This window comes from Ochotona princeps, chromosome 20 (genome assembly GCF_030435755.1).
Source record: "Ochotona princeps isolate mOchPri1 chromosome 20, mOchPri1.hap1, whole genome shotgun sequence".
Taxonomy (NCBI): Eukaryota; Metazoa; Chordata; class Mammalia; order Lagomorpha; family Ochotonidae; genus Ochotona; species Ochotona princeps.
In genome coordinates, this window is record NC_080851.1 from 20,356,916 (window position 1) to 20,380,420 (window position 23,505).

At 44.1% G+C, this 23,505-nt stretch overlaps 1 protein-coding gene across 5 annotated transcripts in view; it reads left to right on the forward strand.

The window, feature by feature from the left end:
* The window catches only part of ELMO1 (engulfment and cell motility 1), a 497,188-nt gene that overhangs the window by 137,577 nt on the left and 336,106 nt on the right, over positions 1 to 23,505 (forward strand). For all 5 annotated transcript variants that reach the window (XM_058677989.1, XM_058677988.1, XM_058677992.1 and 2 more), the window contains one exon: positions 15,635 to 15,685. In XM_058677989.1, coding sequence (XP_058533972.1) covers positions 15,635 to 15,685 — 51 coding nt within the window. The remainder of the gene's footprint in view (positions 1 to 15,634; positions 15,686 to 23,505) is intronic.

Sequence of the window (23,505 nt, forward strand, 5' to 3'; positions counted from 1 at the left end):
TACTTCTTTTCATATTTTGGAATGTTCTTAAACTTTTTTTTACTAACTGTATCATTTCTTTTGTGATGTGCTTCAATATATTTAGTAAGATGTATGCCTAGGCACATCATAACTTTATATCCTTCATACATCACAACTGTTCTTTGGCACTTATATTATTTATAACTATTTGCCATTTGTGGAATGCTTAAGTATATGTAGTGTTAGTGCCCCCTAAAAGGGAGGACTCTGGAGGTGTTACAGTATGGAGGCTGCAGACCAAAAGCAAGAGAAAAACTAATGTAGTAGAACAAGGTGTAGGTGAGCTTTGGCTGTTCAGGGCTGTTCTCTGGAATCCTTATTAAACTCCTCTGGAAAAGTTTATTTTGGAGCGTGATTTCATTTGTGGCCAAGTGAATGGAAAAAGAGAAAATAGGGAAAAAAGGCACGTTGGGCAGGACTCAAGCTGTAGCCTGTTCTTTGTCTGGGTATGTTGTTGGGTTGGATTCCTTCCAGCTCTGTCCACCTCCTGTTTTTCCAGGACCTTATCGTCACTCGTGCCAAGACCTTGTGTCTCAGGGCTGGAATAGGTGAATGTTCTGGAATGGTCTAGGCAGTTGTTTGCATCACAGAGCACGGTAGCTGTAGTCGTCTGTCACTGTTTGTCGCTTTGCCGCAGTGTTAACCTGACTGGTATTGTTGCTGGAATGAGCAGCAGAGTGGAATGTGGTCCATTCTATACAGGTCTGGTTGAAGACTTGTAAATTTGAAGTAGAATATGAGCATTTATATCTTGTTTCTCTCTTAGGAAAGGCTTAATGATAACACGCACCTCATTGTAAGCATGAAATAAACATCCACTGGCTGGTGGGAAATCACTGATTAAAGAAGAAAAAGAAAGTTCCGGATGTTTGCACTGTGGGCGGAAGGAGGAAACTGTCATTTCTCTCCTGGAGGGCATCTGTGGCCTGTTAGCTTGAGTTGATAGATGTATTTTGATTTCCTTTAACTCCTGCCTCTGCCATGATTGAAATATCCATTCCATTCATTCAGAAAAGCTCTTGTTGAGCACACTTTATCCCGGGTCCTGTTCTAGACACTAGTGAGAATAAAACATGAAAAATGCCAGTGCTTTGTGAACATCTGCCATTGTGGGTGTGGAAGCAGGACATTTTTAGAAAACTGAGTATATGCTTTTAAATTTGGGTAAGTGCTACAAAGGAAGTAGGTGGGAGTAGCATGATCAGTTGTGGTGGGTGTTGCTATTTCGGTTTAGTCCACCAACCTGGTCACTGATTATAGGTTCATTAATGGGCCGGAAGTATGACGTGGCTGAATTCAGTCTCACAGACAACCAGATATCAGTGAAATAAGGCTTCCAAAGGGTGAACATGCTTTCCGGAATCGGGGACTTAAGACTCTTAAGTCTCCCAACTACAGGAGTCCTGTAAAACAAACAAATACGGCAACACAGGCAATTATTCTGCCGTGGGGATTTCAGCTCCCTAAGATTGGTGTCTGCATTCTGGCCCGTTGACTTTGCCCTGGTGCAGCTCTGCAGACTCTGTACCTCTGTGAACTGCAAGGCCCTGGTTGTCGGTCTGGGGCCTTGGCCAGAATTGCCCTAAGGCATCAGGGAATGTCTTTCTAAAGAAGTGTCGTCTAAGGATGACACGGAGCCAGATCATAGAGGAGGAGCCAGTACAAAAGGCCTGAAGCATGAAAAGAACTGGTATGTTAGAGATGAAGAGTTCCAGAACTAGATAGCGAGCTGGGGTGTCGGCCAGGACCACACCAGCCTGAGTCTTCTGATCCGTGGAAGGAAGTCTGATTTCCTCTTACGTACAATAGAAAGGCACTGTTTCACCTGGGGTCCATGTGACTTGTACAGGAAGAAAGTGACAATGTATGAAAATGTAAATTTTTCATTACAAGCTACAGTAACATGATGTAAGCATTGTCTATGTATTCATTATAGGTAGAAATTAGAGATATTCCCATTGATTCTATCCTTACACTTTATCAAAGTGTCATTTATGACATTATGCCCAATGGGGAAATGTAGTAGTTATGAGACTACTACATGTACCATATCATGTTATTTTATGCTGTACATAAAAGCGCCAGCCACTAGAACTGTGGGCCAAATCCCAGCTGCCACCTGCTTTTGTCCATACAGTTTGTTGCACAAAAGCCATGCCAGTATTTCATGTTCTGACTCACAGTACTTAAAATACTTACTGTCCAGTTTTTTTCTGGGAAAGGTTTATTGATGAAGAACATATATTACTATGATACAATTAAAAATTATTTGGATAGCTATTTGCTTTCTGTGTAAGTCTATACATTTTATTTTATGCATTGAAAGCATTATTCAGAGAGGACAACCTGGTAAAGGCACCAGGCTGATGAGGCATCCATGACCAGGAAGAACAGATCAGAGGGAGAGTTTCTACACTAGTGTCTTAGGCGCGGTACCCAATAGGTTGACCTGTATTTAATTTCTCTGCCTTAGATGCTTTTCTCCTTTTTCAGCAGATTGCCATTTTCTTTTTGCTGTCCCTGCCCTAACAGTATGTGCTGTGGGTATGCCTGTCTTCAGGCAGCAGGGAGGGGAGAGAGGTCCAGGGAGATCGCCATGAACATCAATTCATGTACAGGATATTTGCTGAGCACCTGCTGTGTGCAGGTGCTGAGCCAAAGACCCAAGTGGCAAAGCTCTGAGCAGCAAAGCTGAACTTTGACTGAGGCCCATCTGACACAGTGACTGGGGGACTCACACCGCAGCAGGTTCTGTTCAGGATGATGGGTGACACCAGGCTGCCTACAGCCACCCCTCCTTCCTTGCTGTTCTCAGACACGTTGTTCCATGACTCTGAGCTGCAAAGGTTCACTTCCCCTTCTCTGCATAGACGGGTGCACATGTGGGCTATGTAGAACAGGCCGTGGACTCAGTATTTTCTCAGCTGCACCAGCATCCTCAGTGGTCTCTGCCAATGCCACTGGAATGGCCCTTCTAAAAGATTTTTGTTTTGCTTTTCCATGAATGAACTTCTTTCCTGTAATGGTAGCTCTGGTCTCCAGTGCCTTGTGGCTTTTCTGAGACCACAGGCTGTAGCTTGTCCATTACAACCCAGGATTAAGTATTTACACGTGTCCTTTGATGAGGGAGGTTAAAACTGAGGCAGCAGAGGAAGTGACCATTCAGGCCTGCAGCTCAGTGGATGACATGAAGCTGTTCAAGGTGATTCCCACCTAACACTGGCTGGGCGAGGCAAATACACACAGTATTTAGGCATACTTTCCTGCTTTCTTTCCTTTTTCTTTTTGCAAGTGCCCAGCATTATTCATAGGATTACCTACCTGGGCATTAACATTTTCTTTCTTTGTTTTAAAGATTTGTTAATTGGAAAGGCAGATTCAGAGAGAGAAGGAAAGACAAGAAGATCTTTCGTGTGCTGGTTCACTCCCCAAATGACTGAAACAGCCGGAACTGAGTCAATCTGAAGCTAGGAGCCAGGAACCTCTTCCAGGTCTCCCATGTGGGGACAGGGTCTCAAGGGCTTGGGCCTTCCCCTGCTGTTTCCCCAGGCCACGAGCAGAGAGCTGGATCAGAAGTGAAACAACTAGAATGCGAACCAGCACCCATATGGGATGCCAAGTGCTTGAAGGTGGAGAATTAGCCTGTTGAGCCATGGCACTGGCCCTGCATCTATACTTTCTCAATAAATAGGCACATACTATGTTCTATACATTTAGACTCACACATTGATTATGCTTTGCAAACAACTTTTGTCACTTTACAGTACAGTGACCCATGTTCCTGCATCATGGTGTTCTTTTGTAGTAGTACCAACATGGCCATGTTATATTTCATTAGTCACTTTGCCATCATCTCCTTAAAGTGTCCCTGCTGTTAGAGACATTTGCCAGACATGGTACCTCAGTTAGGGCCCAGTCAGCATGCAGAAAATATAGCATTATTTAGACAGGGAAATTCAATGGAAAGAATTGGCAACTGGTAGCATCTGGTTATCTGCAAGTAAAGTGATAAAGAAAGTTCTGATGGGTCCAGAGACATAGTTGCAGAGAGGTAATTGTGACATCTGCTCTAAGAAGCAATGGGCAGTATAGTGACCAAGAGAGGTCACTGCCCCTCCCCTAAGGCCACCATAGGGTATTCACTACTCAATCATAATGCAAAACTGGTGAGAAGAAAGAAATTTGTCCAACTGGCTGTGCTGGCCAGCAAGGGTTGAGTATCTTCCAAAAACTCAAGGAAAATGCGTATTATAAAAAAATTATGCATGAACTTTTGAAATATTCTCACAAAAGTGTTCCTGTTGCAGGAAGGCAAAACTGCTTATTTATGACTCCTTGTATGGAGAGCAGGCCTTGTGAGGTCCACGGCACAGAGAATAATGTTAGCAGGGGAGGTGGATGAAGGGAGGGGTCCCAAAGGGAAGTGCCTCCTGACCCCAGGCAGGATCCTCTCAGTGCTCTGTATTGATGAAGCTTCCAATTCCTGCAGCTGACAAAGGGGCTACAGCCTGGACGTCTGGCCCTGCTGTCCCAAAGTGGAATATACCACAGAAGCCCATGTGCTAAAGCTTTGCTTCCCAGGGTTTCACAGTAATGCCACTCAGAGTGAAAACGTAATCCAGTTATGTTGCTTGGGGTGATGCCTTCGGAAGATTCTTGGATTGGAGTGGGTCTTTAAAGTGGAGTCGTTATGATTAATGCTGGAGGCTCTGGGAGAGCCCACATGAAGGGACTCATGTGCAATTCCTTGTGTCCTGTGATACTCTTCACTATTAGAGAATTATTTCAGTAGCAATACCATCCCCAGAGTCCTACCGGTGAGGCGTCTGACCTTGCACTTAAACTTCCAAAACTGTGAGCTAAGTCAGCCTTTATCCTTTTCATAAGGATAAATACCTTTGGGTATTTCCATGTAGCGACAAAAAGCTGAGTAATGCAACTGTAATGATGGGAAGCAAAGTGTGTTGTGAAAATCTTCCATTCCCTCATTCATTCTCCTAAACTTCCTTTTATCTTACTCTAATTCACTACCTTCTGACAGATTCATTTCCCTAAAACATGCCCTTCATCAAACTTGTGATTTACTCATGGCCTTAAATACTTTCTCTTTGTTCATTAGATTGGAAATAAATAAAAGAGTGTTGACCCCTGGCACTGGGATCCTGAGCTCCATTCTGTTGATGAGGAAACTGAATCAAATCAACCCTCTTAAGGCTGCATGGGAAGTGTGTTGACCCACACTCCACCTGGGTCTTCCTCCCAGCCCATTACACCTTCTTGACAGTCACACAACAGAGGATCCATCACCCTCAGCTTCTTGTTCCTCTCCTAGCACAGTACCTGTCATGAAAGAGTTTATAAATGTGTATCTTCACCCCACTCATGCTCACACTGTGTCTTTCCTGGCCCTGTCCCATGGACCGAAATGCTAAACCTGTGCCATCGCTTTTGGTTCTCAAGGACTCACATCTAAGTACGCATTAATTAACTTTCATTACTTCTGGGCGTGTTAGAGGGATGTGAGCAGGAGTTGGGCTTTACCTTGAGCTTCTGTTGAAGCTGATCAAGTCTAACCTTGAGGGTTTAGATCCCAAACACCAGTTGGAAGAAAGTACCTGCTTTCTTCTGCCCTAGGAGATTGGCCAAGGAAACAAGACACTTCCCTGTCTTTTGATAGTGGGCCTCTTTTTCGTTAAACCAGTGATGGACATCTGATACCATTTATTGCATCAAGGCAAGCTTGCAATGGCCAGGAGAAATCACATTTTTGTTTATGTTTTATCTTCTGCAAATCCTTCTTTCAAATACTGCATGGGAACAGGCTAACTCCTATTTTATCCTCCTTGGGTTTGCCATATCCTGGTAGATTTTTGAGATCCTGAGCTGCCTGCTCACTTGTGGCACAGATCTTATGACAGATAAAGAGCAGGTGTCCATTGGGGAACAGCCCTTCCTTGCATATTCTGTGTTTACAGACCACAGCTAGCTAGTTAACAGGTGTTACTATTTATTTTTCCTGTTTTGGGGATTGGATTTAGAATACCCAGGGGCTTTAAAAAGTGAAATGATGAGTGTCAAAAAATGCCGTCTACAAATAGAATCCATCCAAAGATATGAAAAAAACACAATTAAACTGCAAATCTTTCTGTGGATGGGAGTAGGTAAAATGCTACAGCTACACTGAGGTGATCAGATGTCATTCTTGATGGCTAGCAACCCTGGGAAAGGCTAGAATATTCATGATGGGAAATAGCATGGCAAGCATTGACCTCCTGGTCCTCCTCTTCGTCCTTCATCCTCATCTCTCCTCCTTTATTTCCTGGCTCTCTTGGGGTTCACATTGTATTTTCAGAGTATTTTTAACATACTGTCTTAAAATGTCAGATCTGTAGTCCCATGTCTAGAGGCATTGCTCTTGTAACCTAGCAACCAGTGTATCTTCTACTGCCCTCAGTTGTTTCATTAGCCTGCAAATGTGAAGATCAAGCCAATGGACACACAAGGTGCCACAGGGATTGAGGTTGCATGCAAAGTCAGTCTTTGTGATGATCACTGAGTAATGAAACTGAAGAATAGTGCCATTTTGTGCCAGTATGCTCAACGTAAGGACCTCCTTGCCACTGGAGAGAGGCAGAGATAGACAGAGGCGGAGGAGGAAGAAGAGGAGAGACTGCCGGGAAAAAACTGTTCACCCTCCTTGGAGGCCTTCACACCACTGAATCATAAGCATGACACCCCCAACCCCCACCTTGGAACTGCTGCTGTTATTGCTAAATAACAGGAAGCAGATAGAAGTTCTGGATTTCTGACCAGGCCATAATTCTTACACTAAGTAGAAAGTTGGCATGTGGAGAAAAACAAATTTCAGACGGAAAATAGAACAACAGTGACATTTATTCGGCAGGACCTTATTATCCAATCTGCATAGAGGCTGAGTAGATGAGCTAGTTCTATTAAAAAAAAAAAAACACTTGAGGGCTGGATGGTTGAGTTGGTTAGATAGAACTAAGCTTTAATACCCATTGACGGGTACCAGAGCCAAATGGGATGGGGGACAGACGGGTCTTCTGCTACACATACTGGCAAACCAGGGTGGGGGGCGGGCTTGGTGGGGGTTAATGTGGGTCGCCCCGACTAGGCTGCAGCTCCCACTGGTTGATGTAAGGGCCGAACCAGACTGGACTGCAACACCCATTGGTTCCAGTGCAACTCGGGACTGAAAACAGAACCAACCCAGCAGTTGCAACCACCAGCTGATCGGGGTGATGGACTGTGCCGGGCCCTGTGCTTGCTAGAACATACAAAAAACTAATCTGGGAATACCTCAAAGTATCTTTGGAGATCTCCCCAATCGAACTGCTGGACTCAGAACTCTAACCAAGGAAAGACAGAAGACAGAACGGAACAGTCATTCATCTCAGCTATATGTTGGCAGCAAATTATGGGGCAAACGGAGACTTTATGATGGACCATATCAATCAGTGGACGACCTCATCGAGCGAAACGGGCAGCGATTCATAACTAGAGAACTATTAACACCACTTGGACACATATCTCGGAGCATGCCCCATATCCGGGACTTGGGGTTGGCGGGAAACCATGTGGAGCTTCTCCCTCAATGTCCCCCTTTACCTCAGATGCAGGATGGAAACAATATGGGCATAATGGCATTGCCCACTTTCCTATCCCCCTGAACCTTTTTCTTCCTTTTTTCTTTTTTTTTTCTTTTTCCTTTAACTGTAATTAACTATGTAAAGATTGTCAACAACAATACAATAATAAAAAAAAATTAAAAAAAAACGATAAAAAAAAAAAACAAACACTAAGACAACCCATGGAGATGCCTGTGAGTGCTAGTTCAGGCTGGGACTGTTGGCCTTTGAGTAAATACGATAGCGGGGCTGTCGCTTTCACTGGGCCACTTGTCATTCTTCTCGTACATTATGTGTAGCTGAGACATCTCCCTGCAGACATTTCTTTTTTGCTGTGTTTCTCCTCTTTGTTTTGCAGGAGCTGCCATTAATGTTGTTTGCCTCAGACTTTAGTACCTTAAAATTAGACTGTTTCTTCTCAAGTGCTGAGTAGCCTTGTGCAAGTTAGGTTATAATGTTCTTAAACTTCATTGTGCATCAGTTACTTGGGAACACCATGCAGGGTCACTGGTTCAGTGGCTTATGGAGAGGGCAGGAGGCCTGAGATCTGCGTTTGAGCCAGACCCTGGAGATTGTCAAGCTCAAGGTCTGAAGCTCTTGGGGCAGAAACAGAGGATTAAAAACTGCTTTCCTAGTGATGGGCATGTGGCAGGTTCCTGGCACTGTGACCTGATGGACACATTCCTCTGCTCAATGGAGTCGGTTTTGCCTTTTGAAGGGGCAAGAATGTGGGCTTATTATTTTTTCTTTTCCTTCCCCACATGCTTTTTTAATATGTCATTTAACGGTGCTCTCTGTCAAGTCTGCAAAAGTCAGCCTCATTTGAATGCTGCCTGGATTGACCCATTTGAAAACAGCTCCCGGAGTGTTAGCAACACAACCTGTGGCTCCGACACAGCTGAGAAGTGTGCAAAAAGCCTGCTGACTGCAGGAAGCGTGCACTGTCATGCAGATCTGTCAGTCAGTGTTCAATTAGAGGTGTAGAGCCGTGAGCTGACATATAATTAGAGACTTATTGCAAGGAATTGCTTTAAGCAAATCTGAAATGCTTAGAATGGCCTGGGACTCTGATATGCTAACTGAATTTGCTCTCTTCCTTGAGAAGCTCTGAGTTCTGTTTTTTTTTTTTTTAAAGATTTATTTATTTTTATTACAAAGTCAGATATACAGAGAGGAGGAGAGACAGAGAGGAAAATCTTCCGTCTGATGATTCACGCCCCAGGTGAAGCTGCAACGGCTGGTGCTGCGCCGATCTGAAGCCGAGAACCAGGAACCTCTTCCAGATCTCCCACATGGGTGCAGGATCCCATAGCTTTGGGCCATCCTCGACTGCTTTCCCAGGCCACAAGCAGGGAGCTGGATGGGAAGTGGAGCTGCCGGGATTAGAACCAGCGCCCATATGGGATCCTGAGGCGTTCAAGGCAAGGACTTTAGCTGCTAGGCCACGGCGTCGGGCACTGAGTTTTGTTTTTAAGTGGTTTCAAATTCATTGAGACAGCTCTAACTTGGTTAGGTAGGTTACTCTCCCTTACTTAAAGTCGACTGATTATGGACTTCAGTGTTATCTGCAAAATACCTTCACAGTAATATCCAGATTACTATTTGATTGAGTACCTGGGGACCACAGGTTAGTAAAGCTGATGCATTTGAAATACCAACCAATGGAAGAAAACAACAAAGATCATTTTAGAAAGGTGAGGTCTGAATTCATTGAGCCTCAGAAGTGTGATTTAGGCTGGCCTTTCAAAGTGGGAATGGGTCACAAAGCACGGGTCCATGATTGGTGAAAACAGCTGCGAGTTTAGAGACCTTAGGTTCAGTGAGTCTCAGGTTGAAGGTTGGTGTTTTCTGCTTACGGGTGTCTGGGTCTTTCAGGAAGGCCCTGTAGTGGGCCTCTGTGCCATTGACCTTGGCAGGAGGCTCCTGGAAGAACGAAGTCGTGCTAACGAAGAAAGAAGAGCACTCAGTGCATTTCTTGTAGATAGTGAGAGCTGGGCTCTCGGAGCTTGTCATGGCGGGCAGTGTGCTGGACGGTGCCTGGTCTTAGCCCCGAGGGTGTGAGTTTTCTTTTCCACTGGTGTGTTCTGCTCATTTCCAAAGCCTGAGCTTCGCCTATTCTCCTTGTTGTCTGTAGACATTCGTGGCTACCGTATCAACAGACTGGCTCTCCCGGAGACAGGATATACACTAGCAGAAAACGGAATCTGAGCTGCAGTGTCGCCCCCTTGTTCCCGCCCCTCCCCGCTTTGGAAAGGCTTCTCTGCTGTGGGGATTCCCATTGTTCTCCCATCTCAGGCTCCAAGGCCTCACAGGACTTGCCTGTGTTCCCAAGGATGTCTGCTTGTTTCATGTCACACAGCTTTGAGATGTAATGTCTCCTCTCCTGGGAAGCCCTGCTAATGCTCAGAGGGTCTTCAGTGTTAGCACTGCTAAAAGCCTTCCTTGCACGTCCCTCCCGTGCCTATCACATCTCGTGCAGATGCAGTGTCACTGTCACTGTAGGCTTTGCCCGCCACTGAAGTAGATAGAGTCATCACTTGTCAGTTTCAGTTTCTTACTCTTCCACATCCCAGAGGACGGGAGGGACACTGTGTTTTTAATCTGTCCCAGTCATACAGTAGGTTCACCTGGTTATTTAATAATTGTGTGTTGAGGGCCTGGCGCAATAACCTAGCAGCTAAACTCATCTCCTTGAATGTGCCAGTTTCCCACATGGGCACTGGTTCTTATCCCGGCGGCCTCACTTCCCATCCAGCTCCCTGTTTGTGGCCTGGGAAAGCAGTCGAGGACGGCCCAAAGCCTTGGGACCCTGAACCTGTGTGGGAGACCCAGAAGAGGCTTGGGCTCCTGGCTTCGGATAGACTCAGCTCTGGCTGTTGTGACCGCTTAGGGAGTGAGTCAATGGATGGAAGATCTTCCTCTCTGTCTCTCCTCCTCTCTGTATATGTGCCTTTCCAATAAAAATAAACAAATCTTTAAAAAAATGTGTGTTGAGTGATGACCATGTCTTATACAAGTTCTCTGCTCTAGATGGGAGTGATACGGTAGTGATAAGCTACTGCAGTTGTGATAAGTAAGTAAATCACACACATATACACATACACACACACACACATGGCCAGATAATGGGGTGGAGAGAGAGAGAGAGAGTGAGGAGAGAGAGGAGAGAGAGAGAATGTGTTGACGGCTTATAGGAACGGGTCTGTGAAACACCTGGTAAAGGACCAACTGGGACAGATGAGAGAGTAAGCAGGGACCTTCTGGTGTGCACAAGGCTGTAAGGCAGGGCTCCTCTGGAGCCCTCCTGATCTGCTTCAAGAAGCATTTCTTTGCTGATTTGTATTGTGCTAGGGCCATAGAGTAACATGGACAACATTATTACTTTCATTTGTTGGATTACCTTCAGGGACTAGCGGCTGAACACAGACACTGCAGCAGCAGGCACTTGAATGTTGTTTTTGTACTTAACAATAGACAGCTGATTTTTTTTTCTTGAGCATTTACAATGTGCCTGATTCTGTTCTAAGCACTTTAAATGGATTCTTTCGTCCTCAGAATGACCTTAAAAATAGGCAGTTTTTTTTTTTGTTTTCCATGTGAGGGAGTTAGGAAATAGGGCGGTCATGCCACTGGTGCCAGGTTCCCTGGCTAGGAAGGGAAACAGGTGGAGCATTGCTCATGCGGGAGGCAGCACCCTGCCTGGATGGAATTTCTGAAATCACAACAGTAAGAAGCCTGTTCTTTTGTTAATGAAGTTTACATTTCTTAGGGAGTGAAGGTGTCATCAGATGTCACATGGTGAAAGAGGTGCAATGTGTTGGTTTGCCTGATAAAAATAGTCATAGGCATTCTTTCGGAGTTCGATCCACCTTCAGTTGTGACCTTGAAGTTTTCCCTGAGCTGTAAGTGATCCTTCTATGTATCTCCATATATTGTGAAAAACAGGACACTGATTAAATGGGAGGAAGAACAAGAGGTAAATGAACTGTTGACTGATGAGGCGCAGGCAGAAGTGATGGGTGCCATCTCCTCTGGAACAACAAGATTTGCCTCCATTCTTTGTCCAGTTCTAGGCCAGGCACTGCTCATCTGTCACCTCTTGCTGCATAGCTTCCTAAGCAATGCATGGTTCTGCCCATTTTAGGGAAGACAAAACCTAAGTGAGGGCGGTTAAGTAGCTTGCTATGAGTCCACACAGCCGGTGAGAGGCAGAGCAGGAATTTGAAGCTGGCACAGCCTGTCACTGGTTTTAATCCTGCCTTTTTTTTTTAAGCCAACAGACAACCCTTAGATCCATTTCTCCAGAGTTTTCTTGCTTCGATTCCAGAAAGGAAAGGGTCAGTATAGCAGGAGTTCATATACAATCTTGGTGGATTTCGTCAGATTTCTGCTCCCACCCACCACCTCTGGTGGTCTGGGCTTCACAAGAAAGCCCTGAGTCTCTGCGGAGCATTTCTCTATATTCCTCTTTATTCTTTGCAGGATGTCTGCTGCACTCAGCCCTTTAAGGATAAATAGAAGTTCTGAGTGTTTTTTGTTTGTTTGTTTGTTTTTTTACCTCCTCCAGGCAGATTAGAATACACCTCTGGTATGACGCGGCATGGGTTTGAGTCCTCCCATTCTTGCCCATGAGGTTGGGCAAATAACTGCTCCATGACTTTCATTTCTTAACTTTAAAGTGAATTTGAGAGAAAGGGAAAGAAGCAGGGCAAGATGGAGGTGGGGAGGGAGAGAGAGAGATGTCCACAAAGCCAAGGCCAGTGAGGCTGCACCCAAGGAGCCTAGTCCTTCCTCCAGATCTGCCCTGTGGATGGATGGCAGCAGCTCAAGCCCTGAGGCCTCACCTGCTGTGTTTTGAGAGCACAATGTACAGGAAGCTGGAATCAGAGCGGAGCTAGGCTCAAGCCTAAGAGATGGGGTGTTCCAAGCGGTACTTAAGCTATCACACCATAATACCTCTCACAATTTCTTATCTTTAAAATGGGCAGAGTTATTATTATGGTTAAATAATCATGAAGACTTCAAGCTCTTGGTCTTATGCATTTTAATAAGTGTAAATTTATCACTACTGTTAAGAATGCCTGTTCGGATCTGCACGAGGAGACATTAATTCTGTCCTTCACTATCTGATTAGAAAATTTGAGAGGTTTAATTTACCCCTTTGCTCTCTCTTTTTTTTTTTAAGATTTATTTATTTATATTGGAAAGTCAGATGTACAGAGTGGAGGAGAGACAGAGGAAGATCTTCCGTCCATTGATTCACTCCCCAAGTGGTCACAATGGCCATAGCTGAGCTGATCTGAAGCCAGGAGCCCCGAGCCTCTTCCATGTCTCCTACGCAGGTTCAGGTTCCCAAGGCTTTGGGCCACAAGCAGGGAGCTGGATGGGAAGCGGGGCCACCGGGATAACAACCGGCACTCATATGGGATCCCGGCGTGTTCAAGGCGAAGGCTTTAGCCACTAGGACACTGCACCGGACCCCCCTCCCCCCCTTTGTCCTCTTGAAAAGAAATCTGCCTTGGTACCTTTGGTCTTACCAGAACAGGTCTGCTTGATTTGAAGGTTCGCACGCATCGCTGCTGGTTTCCACTGTAAACTTTGTTCTCCACAGTCACTCATGCAGGGGGGGATATGAGTTCTCTGTCCTCTGAGCCTGATTCTTTGAATTCCTTTAGAAGCTGAGCAGAGGCAAGTGTAGTATGTTTGGTTTCCTTAGAACTCTGTAGTATTTGGTGTCTTCTTCCTTCAGTTGCCATAGGATGCTAGAACTTAATAGTTGGAGTGAGAGTTTGAAAATGACTTGGATTTATCCTGTATCTGAGCCTGCCTGCCAAGTGGCCCTTCAGCACACACTGGCATATTTTTGGTAATCAGGCACTGGCCCAAGTCATCCAGGGACACTGGATTGCTGAATTGCTCATTTGGGGTTCGTATCTAGCAGTGCTGGGCTTTCAGGCTGCCCTATCCTTGGTGTGAGGTATTCAGATCCACTTTCCTTTGGGAGGAATTACTGACCTGAAGCCAGTCTCTTTTTTGGTAGTTATTTTAGAGAATTCATTGTCCAGTAACTGGTCAGCATCAGCTGAGGGAGGAAACCACCCCTATGCCTGGTATCTCCTTAGGAACTCTCCCACTACCTCACCCCAGTGTGCCTGCCACACCCTGGTTTAGCATCAAGGATGCAGGATGGGGTAGGCAGCCACAGTGAATCTTACAAGGCTGTGGCCTGGAAACTGAGCATGGTGCATACTCTGGTGGAAGGAAGTAAAACTGCGTGTGAAATTCTACCTTCAGTGTCCTAGATGCTTAGTGACAGCCTGGGATACACCTGCGTGGTGATGGCAAACTGATTAGAGATCTGCTCATGTATGCTGTTTGTTCTGAGGTCTTTAATAACCTTAAGGAAAAAAACAAACAAAAGACCAAAAAACCAGCTCTATTGAGTTAGAGTTCACCTACCAAAAATATCACCAATTTAATTTGGTGGGCTTTAGTGCAGGGCACTTTAAAAGCTTCATGGAAATTGAATTGAAGGATGACTGGATCTGGGTGCAAAAGAATTTTGAAATCCATGTGTCTGAGGGGTCTTCAATAAATTTGTGGAAAGAACGTGTTTTAAAAATGGTATGTGTGGAGTTCAAAATGTTATACACCAAAGTAAAGTTATTTTTGATTATACTTTTTCACAAACTGTTGAAAGTGTACCCTCTTATCTTCATGGATTGTATAACTGTCACAGCAATTAATTGTAGAACGTTTGTATCACCACAAATAGAAGCTCTATTAGCAGTCACTCCCTGTTCTTGTCTATCCAGCCCTGGCAGTCACTAATCTCCTCCATGGAATTGTCTATTCTGGGACTGTCATACAAGTAGACTAATAAAATATGTTGTTTTTGGCTTTTTTCACTTAGTATATTGTTTTCAAGGTTAATCCATATTGTATCCTGTATCAAAATGATATATTCACTTTTTAAAATGATTGTTATTATTTTATGATACAGTTCCGTGAGTTCTGGGATTTCTCTTCTCCCCATCCCTATTCCCTCCCCCCAGCCCCACTGACTTCGCCTCTATTATCACAATGCATAGTCCTTCATGAACATTCATAAGTCCATCATCCTGCCATTTAAGTGTTTCCTGACATTGTAGGTATGAATGATGGCAGAGTCCAACATCCCATTGTCAAGATTCATTTAACAATTTCACTGGGAGTTCATCTTTGGTTTGGAAGCGTCCTCACATCTGGATGTGATAGTCTCTATTATACAGTTACTCTACATCCATCCCTTTAAATACAGCCATGTTGACAACAGAATGAAGGACAGAAAACTTACAACAGAAAGTTAAATAATATGCTGCAAAATGACCTATGCGTCGCTAAAGAAATGAATTAAAAAAAACTTCTTGAAGCAACCAATGCTACTGTAGATGCATTCACTTTTATGAGCTTGTCAGTTGCCTTTGATTGATATGCCACCTTTGGCTTATCCACCCATCGAGTGAAAGGCATATGAGTTGTGTGCGCTTTTTGACTGTTATGAGTAACATTGCTCTGAATATTAGGCTCAAGCTTTCGTGTAGAGACATGTTTTCATATGTACGTGAATTGGATATATATGTATATGCAGAGGTAGAATTGCTAGATCCTACTCCCTTTGTAGCCTTTTGTAATTGCTGCTTTTGTTTTCTCTTTCTGGCCCTCACATGCCTATACTTTGGATTTATATTCACTTCCTCTGTGCTGAATGTTGCCTGTGACTCTTAGTTGTTACATCTGGGACCCAGCTGAAAATTCTTCGTTGAAATACATGAACAGTTAATCAAGTGAGAATAAAATGAATCAGAAGAATGCTCATTAGATGGACTCAATACCAGATGATCTTTGCATCTGTCCTTTTCCTTACGAAGCTCTGATTCCTTATCAAGCTCTTACAAAGACTTTCTTTTTTTCTTTTCCAGAATCGCAATGAAATAAAGAATGGCACGATCCTTCGATTAACCACATCTCCAGTAAGTTGGTTCTATTTTATTGCAGCCCAGTGTCGTCTTCTTCCTCTAGTTCCACTCCATGTGATTATGATGATTCCCTTGATCAATTTATGGGAAATCAATTTTTGAGGGTGACTTCAGTGCAAAATGGAAAGGCCTCCCTCCCATGCAGGTTCTAGATTAGCAGGAAGGGCCCGCCCTACAGAGGGAGGAAGGCTCTACTCCAGGTGAAAGGCAAGGACACCAGTCAGGAAGCCTTGAAGGTTCCTGGGGTCAGATTAACACGTCTCCTGTTGTTGGAGGAAAAGCTCAGCTGGACTCTCTGGTTTTACCCACTGCCCTGGCATTTCACCTTTGCCTTTAGGATGCATTCAGATGATAAGCAAAACAAATCAACCAATAGTAGCCTATTACTTTCCTCTGTGTGTGTGTGTGTGTTTGAGAGAGAGAGAGACAGAGAGACAGAGAGATACTGAGCATTTTCTAGCTTTGCTGGATCATTCTGGCATTCCTAAGAACACAGTTCAGGTGCTTTGGGCTGCCGGTGCTGCTTCCTTGACTGATGCTCAAGAAAGCACTTTGAAGTCTTTTGGAGCCAATCTGTGGAATAAGGTGACCCAGTGCACCTGCATTACGGCAGGCTGGTTGTGTTGTTGATCTTGCTGTTGCTTCCTTGCTTCTAGGTATCTTGGAGAGTAACGTTAGCATATTTCCGCTCTATTATTTCACAGTGCCTTTTCCTGCTATCTTCTAAAATAATCTGCACAAAATACACCAAGTGTTACTATTTTCACTCTGCATATGTGATGAAAACTGTGTCTGACTATCATTTTCAGTTTTTACTGAAGCCATGTGGTGGGCTAAAAATAAATATAAAAATTGGGAAAAGCATCTGGTAAAAATTAAACTGTGGGTACTCTATCTACCACAAAAGCTTCTTGTTGAAAATTACATGAGTGAGGCTTAAAACGCTTTCACATCTTGCCCAACAACATCTTGAACTTCAGCACGGTGCTGAGCAACAGGCTATATAGCTGGGGCTGTTGGTTGGCTAAGCTGTATTATGTTGCCCTCTTTGTCACTTAGCGGCAGTTGAAGTCCCAGCTCATTTTTCAAGGCTACATGATGAGCCAAGATGTTTTTTTGTCTGGCTTCCCAATGATCTTCTGACTTGCTCTAATATAAATGATGTTAATTTGATCTGGGGAAACGAATGCTTGATTTGGTCTTGTCATTTTATTTAAACTGCTCCAAGTCCTCGTCTGCCTGGTGGCAAGAAGGAGCACACCCTGTCTTTTATTGCATCTTACATTCAAGAAGGTTGAGCGTTTTATAAAACCCAGCTTTCTCTCAGCCAAGGAAGGAGGCCTCTTTTTGAATTGTCTTGAGTTCATGAACTGGATTTCCATCATCCGAGTCACTGTTTGAAAGAAGATTAGGTGTTGGGCCGAATGAAGTTTTCCAGTGTGCTGACACCCTAGGATGTTTACTGCTACAAGGGGCCTTGGAATCCGTGTTCCTCAGGAGCGTTTCCTTGCATCCTCAACTCAATGATTGCAAATATCTGAAAACCAGTATAGAGGCAGTGACATAACAGAGTGCCTGTCTGCGAGACATTCATTTACCTTTTGTACTGCAGTGGCCTCAAATATATATCAGTTATGGATGTTTAAAATACCATTAGAGGGGCCCGGCGGCGTGGCCTAGCGGGTAAAGTCCTCGCCTTGAAACCCCCGGGATCCCATATGGGCGCCAGTTCTAATCCTGGCAGCTCCACTTCCCATCCAGCTCCCTGCTTGTGGCCTGGGAAAGCAGTCGAGGACGGCCCAAAGCCTTGGGACCCTGCACCCACGTGGGAGACCCGGAAGAGGTTCCTGGTTCCCAGCATCGGATTGGCGCGTATCGGCCCGTTGCGGCTCACTTGGGGAGTGAAACATCGGATGGAAGATCTTCCTCTCTGTCTCTCCTCCTCTCTCTATATCCGGCTTTCCAATAATAATAAAAAAATCTTAAAAAAAAATACCATTAGAGAGAGTCTGGGAATGGGGCTCAGGAATCTGAATTGTAAGTTGCCATTTCGTGATTTGTCTGAAGCAACAAGGATTGGCATTTAGATGTACTCTATAAACCAGTTTTTTAGAATCTTCAGTCTCCATTTGCTACTAGTAGATTGTTACTAGTTGATTTAAAATTTTTTTTTCTAATTTATGTTTAACTGAAAAAAAGTTTGTAAATGCTGTAAAATTGTGTTTTTATCAAATCTGTCTAGAAGTGTTTAAGTATGAAGAACTCAGCAGCTGGTGTTAGAAAAGCTTTAAATGCCTCTTCTATCTCAGCTGAATTCTCGGCACAGCCAAATAATAGCTCACACTTGCCAAATGTATATACATGGAGATGCACACACACACATGCACACACTCCCATTTTAAATATTGTTTAGCGTGTTGAGTCTACCTCCCTCTAGGTCAAATATGGTCATTTTGGTGATTGAAAATCTTTTTTTCTGTTTTCCTTTATCACAGAGCTATTCTTTGTGAATTGTTTCCAATGAAGCAGAATATTGTTCTGAGATGATCTAAACAAAGAGCCTGCATTGGTTTTCTCTTTGCACTTGGCTAAAAGTCCTCTGCTGTATCATTTCCATCTTTAGTCTATCTAGAGATCATGTTAGGTATGTGTTTTTCCAGTGTTGCACCTCTAGTCTGTCCCACATTATCACAAAAGCAGCCTTCAGAAGCAGGTGCATGGGATATGTGCACAAGTGTGTCAGCTTCAGCATAAAGCTTGGGGAACTTGAGAGGGTACAGCTGAGTGATGTCTCTCTCTCCCTGTCATTGTAAGAATCACTTTGGAAATCAACTTTACAATCACACATTGCATGCAGCATATTTCAAAATCAGTTTTGGCTGCTGCTCCCATTAGAAGTTTGGACTGTCATACCATTTTTTTGTTGTTGTTGTAATTTCTCTTTATAGTGAATGTATTATTTTTCTGAGTTGGGCAGAACCTCTCTATGTGGCACACAAATTCTGGAAACTATAGAGGACAAGATGCAGCAATAGGACTATCAAAAAAAAAAAAAAAAAAAAAAAAAAAAAAAACAGAAAACCTCCCTAAAAGCTTTATGTTTGGAAAGAATTCCAGGAACAAAGCCAAACATAGATCTTTAGCATAAAACATTGAAAGTTTCCATAAAAGAGAGCTACTTCATTAATTACAAAACCGCAGGGGTAGATAATGAAATCCCCCCAAATGACATGTGCCCAATAGGCATAAACAAAGGAAAACAAAGGATAGTCACTATGTAGCTGAGAGAAGAAACCCAGTCTGTCTCCAAAGAGACAAGTCTCTCTGCTAACCCTTATTAGTAGGAGGAAAGCTGGGCTGGTAGTTCTGTGCAGGACAATTTTTAGCTATTTATTTGAAAGGCAAAATTATAGAGATACAGATCTTCCAGTCATTGGTTCACTCCCAAATAGCCTCAATGGCCTGTCTAGATCAGACTGAAGGCACAAGCTGCATCTGTGTCTCCTACCTGGGTAGCAGTGACCCAAGCAACTGAGCTGTCTGCTGCTGCTTTTTCAGGCACATTAACAGGGAGTTGGGTCAGGAGTAGCTAGGACATGAACTGGCATTCACAGTGCAGCCCTACTGTACCACACTTCCATCTCTCTCTGAAGGACAATTTAGCTGTGTCCATCTACATTAAAAATCACATACAACTTTGTTTTCACAGTTGTACTGCTGGGGATTTATTCAGTCAACAGAGTCACAAAAGTGTTGCCAGTCGTATGCCAAAACAAAGCATGTGACCTCCTAAGCATACACCACGTGACCTCCTAAGCATAGCCACGTGCATCATTGTTTCTAGTGATTAAAAGACTGGAAACCTGCTACTGGGTTGAACCGGTTGAATGCGACATGCTTTAGACCATGATGCAACAGGTAGTACAGGTGTGGCATGTGCTTCCGCAGAGGTATCCCTAAAGTAGGTTGCACAACATCGTGGATGGAAACAATGTATGTAGAAAGGAGCCCATAAACGAATTAAGCTGGTTTTTTTTTAAGGGATATGTTAACTGTTAACAAGAGAATGTTAACTGTGGCCTAACTTCCCTTTTATTTTTATCATGTCTCCAAATTCTTACTATATATATTCTATTCTCATAAAATAAATATACAAATAAATATTATCATAAAATAAATATACAAATAAATATAAAGTCACTGTTGTATACAAGAGTTGAAGCATAATGAGCTGTGCTAAGCACGTTTCAGTATTTTAAACCATGAGATTTTCAAGAGCCCTTCTCCATTTGCAGGATAGAGAGGGGTGGAAGAAGTTTTTGGAGCATCAATCCCAAGGCTCCCTGGTGTCAGGCTCCTGGGGGACAGCTGCCAGGATACTCCCAGTGTTTTGGTCAAATAAAAAGTGTGCTGTTTTCTAGCACAGAAGGTTTTGGGTGAGTAGGAAGAGTTTGAGATGCACATTGTGTGTCCATGAGGACTTAACCAGGAGGTTGGCATGTGTGTTCTGTTGGATACACTACAGGTGGGCCAAGAAACCTCCAGTGAATGGCATTTAAAGCTGTTGGGGGGAGGAGTTATTGGAACGAAAGGTAAGAGAGGGCCCAGTCCAGAGCTTGGATGAAAAGGAGGCTCCTGGAGGAATTGCTAGCACCTTGGAGATACCTGCCTTCTTGGGCTGGGCACGGAGGCTGTGACAGATGGGAGCTAGCAGGGAGGCAGCGACTTTGGAGCCATCCTCTTTTCCAGAAATTTGGCTAAGAATGGGGGCAGTGACATGAGGGGTGGTTGGAGAATGAGTCAGTGGATATTTCTACCTTTCTGTTTGTTTATTGAGATGCAATATATGGGAGACCTTGGCAACTAATAATGGTCCACCGTAGAGAAAACCCAGTGATGCAGAAGAAAGGGGATGATGTTGAAGGAAAGCACTTGAGAAGAGAGGAGGAGAAGGTAGGATTGATGCATTTCTGATAGAAAACCCTTTCCAGGCTGTGTGCACAGGATCAGGAGGAAGCAGAGTGTGAAGGGTGAGGTTGAGGAGAGGATGCCCAGATGGTACTCTTAGAAGTAGAAAGATGCAAGAAGTCCTGGCTGTTGACTTTGATGTCCTCAGTAGAGGAGAAAGGATCCCCAGTGCAAGCAAGGTAGGGGCAAGGAAGGTTTAAGAAGAAAAGAGAGAACAAAGCAGTCAGGTTGAGGGGGACATAAGAAATGGCCTGGGGCAGTATGGGTGGCTTGCTGGACCATGTGGAGTGCTTATTCGAAATTGTGAACCTAAGGACTTGCTAGACGCCTTTGGATTTGGCCTCGTGGACTCATAGTAATGTTAGAAGCTGAATGGGCGTGATTTTTACTGGAACCTTTAAGAATAGTGATGGCAAATACTGCACACACAGAAGTCCTGTTTGGGCTAGTCTCTGCTCCCTCGTGGCAGTTTCCCTCTCGTCTCAGTCTGGAACCCTTCCCTGTGCAGGACACAAGACAGCCAGCTCCAGCTGCTCAGGTGACCCGCAGTCGAATTTTTATCTCTCCTTAAAACAACACCAGAAAATAAAACCTACTATCTGATACAATTACCCACACAATTGGATTTTTTTTTTCTTTTGTCCTGATTGCTTGAAAAAAAAAAATCAGGACTAAGGCTCTTATTTCTTGGTAAGGTGGGTACTATGTAGTACAGAAACATTATAGAAAGTTAAAAACTTGAATCTTGCTGCCATTAAAATGATGTAGACTCTTAGAATTTGTCAATCACTGCAGGTTGTAACTTGATACATTTTCTTTTGTCAGTTATATGCAAATATCTATACATCCATGGACATGTATGCCCGTTTGTTCAGTCATTTAGTGAAATACTTGTTCAAATCTTGGTAATTGCCAGGTCTGGTTTTAGGTTCTAGAAATATGGTGATGAGTAGTCTGCCTGTCCGCCTTGGGTTTATATTCTGGAAAAAAGATCTACCTCTACTCTCACATACAATAAAATATGGTTGCCTCCTGGACATGACTTTTAACTCCCTTGTCATGAGGATGTGGCTGTGTTGTCTCACATTCCCTTGAGAGTTTTATTTTTAATTATGTGTACTACTTCACTTCATGGAACATTGTATCCCACCACTGTCCTAGTTTGGAACAGGAGCTTGTGCCCTTAGACCATGGCTCTACAGAGGCAGTATTTCTGTCTCAGACACTGAAATGTGTCCTTCAAGGAAGCACGTCACCTCCCAGGAGCCCTCCAGCTGTGCCGCCCACCAGTGCCCTGCCCCAGCCTTGTTAGGTTCCTACCCTCTCTTGCTCCTGCTCTTCCTCCCCACCTACCCATTGGGGCTGCCCTGCTGTGTCCCTCCAGGCATCCCAGATGTGTTTTGCTGCCCAGACTGTTCCCCACCCTTCTGGGCAGTCTCATTGCTCTGTGGATGTTGCTGGCTTCATCTGCTTGTCCCTGCACACCACGCCATCTAGAGAAGCCAGCAGTCCCTCCGTCGCTTCTGACTGGTTTGGGTTTTGCTGTAACATGTAATAGGCTATATCTAATTTTTCATTTTTTAAAAATTATCCTTTTCCCACCCTAAGGTATGAAACCTCCAGGAGGGCGAGAACATTACCTGTCTTATTTGTCCCTGTTTCTCTGATATATGGGATTGTGCCTGGGTTGGAATAAGCTTTCTGGAAATATTTCTTAGATCCAATGTAGAATTGCAAAGACAGGCATAGAGTCAAATAAGAAGTAAAATGGTATGCCAAGTGACCTGTAGTAACCGATATCCAAAAAGTGGAATTTCCTTACAAAATCCAACCTTTTAATAATTTTATTTAAAATTTAATAATTTTATTTATTTTTTGTATAATAAAATCTAGACACTGTTACACCTAGATTCTTTAGACATTGAGAAAATAGTGACAATACTTATTCTTCTGTCCCAGTTCCCACTGGAAAAATACTGCATTAATGGTATCTTGGAAGTTTGACATAGTCTTTTGATGGGAGGTCATGTCCAGGATCATATTTGTCGAACACCTTTCCCTGGTCATCACCACGATGAGAGTTCCTGCCCACCTGAAGAGAAGTCAGGCTGTGAGCTCTGGGGATCTGTAATCCCATTTTAGGAAAAGCTGCTTCCTTAGGTGATGGGACCCAAGGGAAGAACAGAACCATAAAAACAGGACACATTTCTCAGGCATAGGGGCTGGTGCTGGAGCAGGTGGAGAATTCTGTGTCCCCCCCCCCACCCCCCCTGTTAAGATTTATTTATTTTTAGGGCCCGGCAGCGTGGCCTAACGGCTAGAGTCCTCGCCTTGAACACCTCGGGATCCCATATGGGCGCCGGTTCTAATCCCGGCAGCTCCACTTCCCATCCAGCTCCCTGCTTTTGGCCTGGGAGGGCAGTCGAGGACGGCCCAAGGACTTGGGACCCTGCACCCGCATGGGAGACCTGGAAGAGGTTCCTGGTTCCCAGCTTCGGATTGGCACGCACCGGCCGTTGCGGCTCACTTGGGGAGTGAATCATCGGATGGAAGATCTTCCTCTCTCTGTCTCTCCTCCTCTCTGTATATCTGACTGTAATAGAGTGAATAAATCTTTAAAAAAAAAAAAAAGATTTATTTATTTTTATTAGAAAGGCAGATTTACAGAGAGGAGAGACAGAAAGATCTTTCATGTGCTGCTTCACTCCCCAACTGGCTGCAACTGCAGCAGCTGGAGCTGAACTGATCCAAAGCCAAGAGCTTCTTCTAGGTCTTGCACGAGGGCACAGGGTCCCAAGCCTTTGAGCCACCCTAACTGCTTTCCTAGGCCATAAACGGGGAGCTGG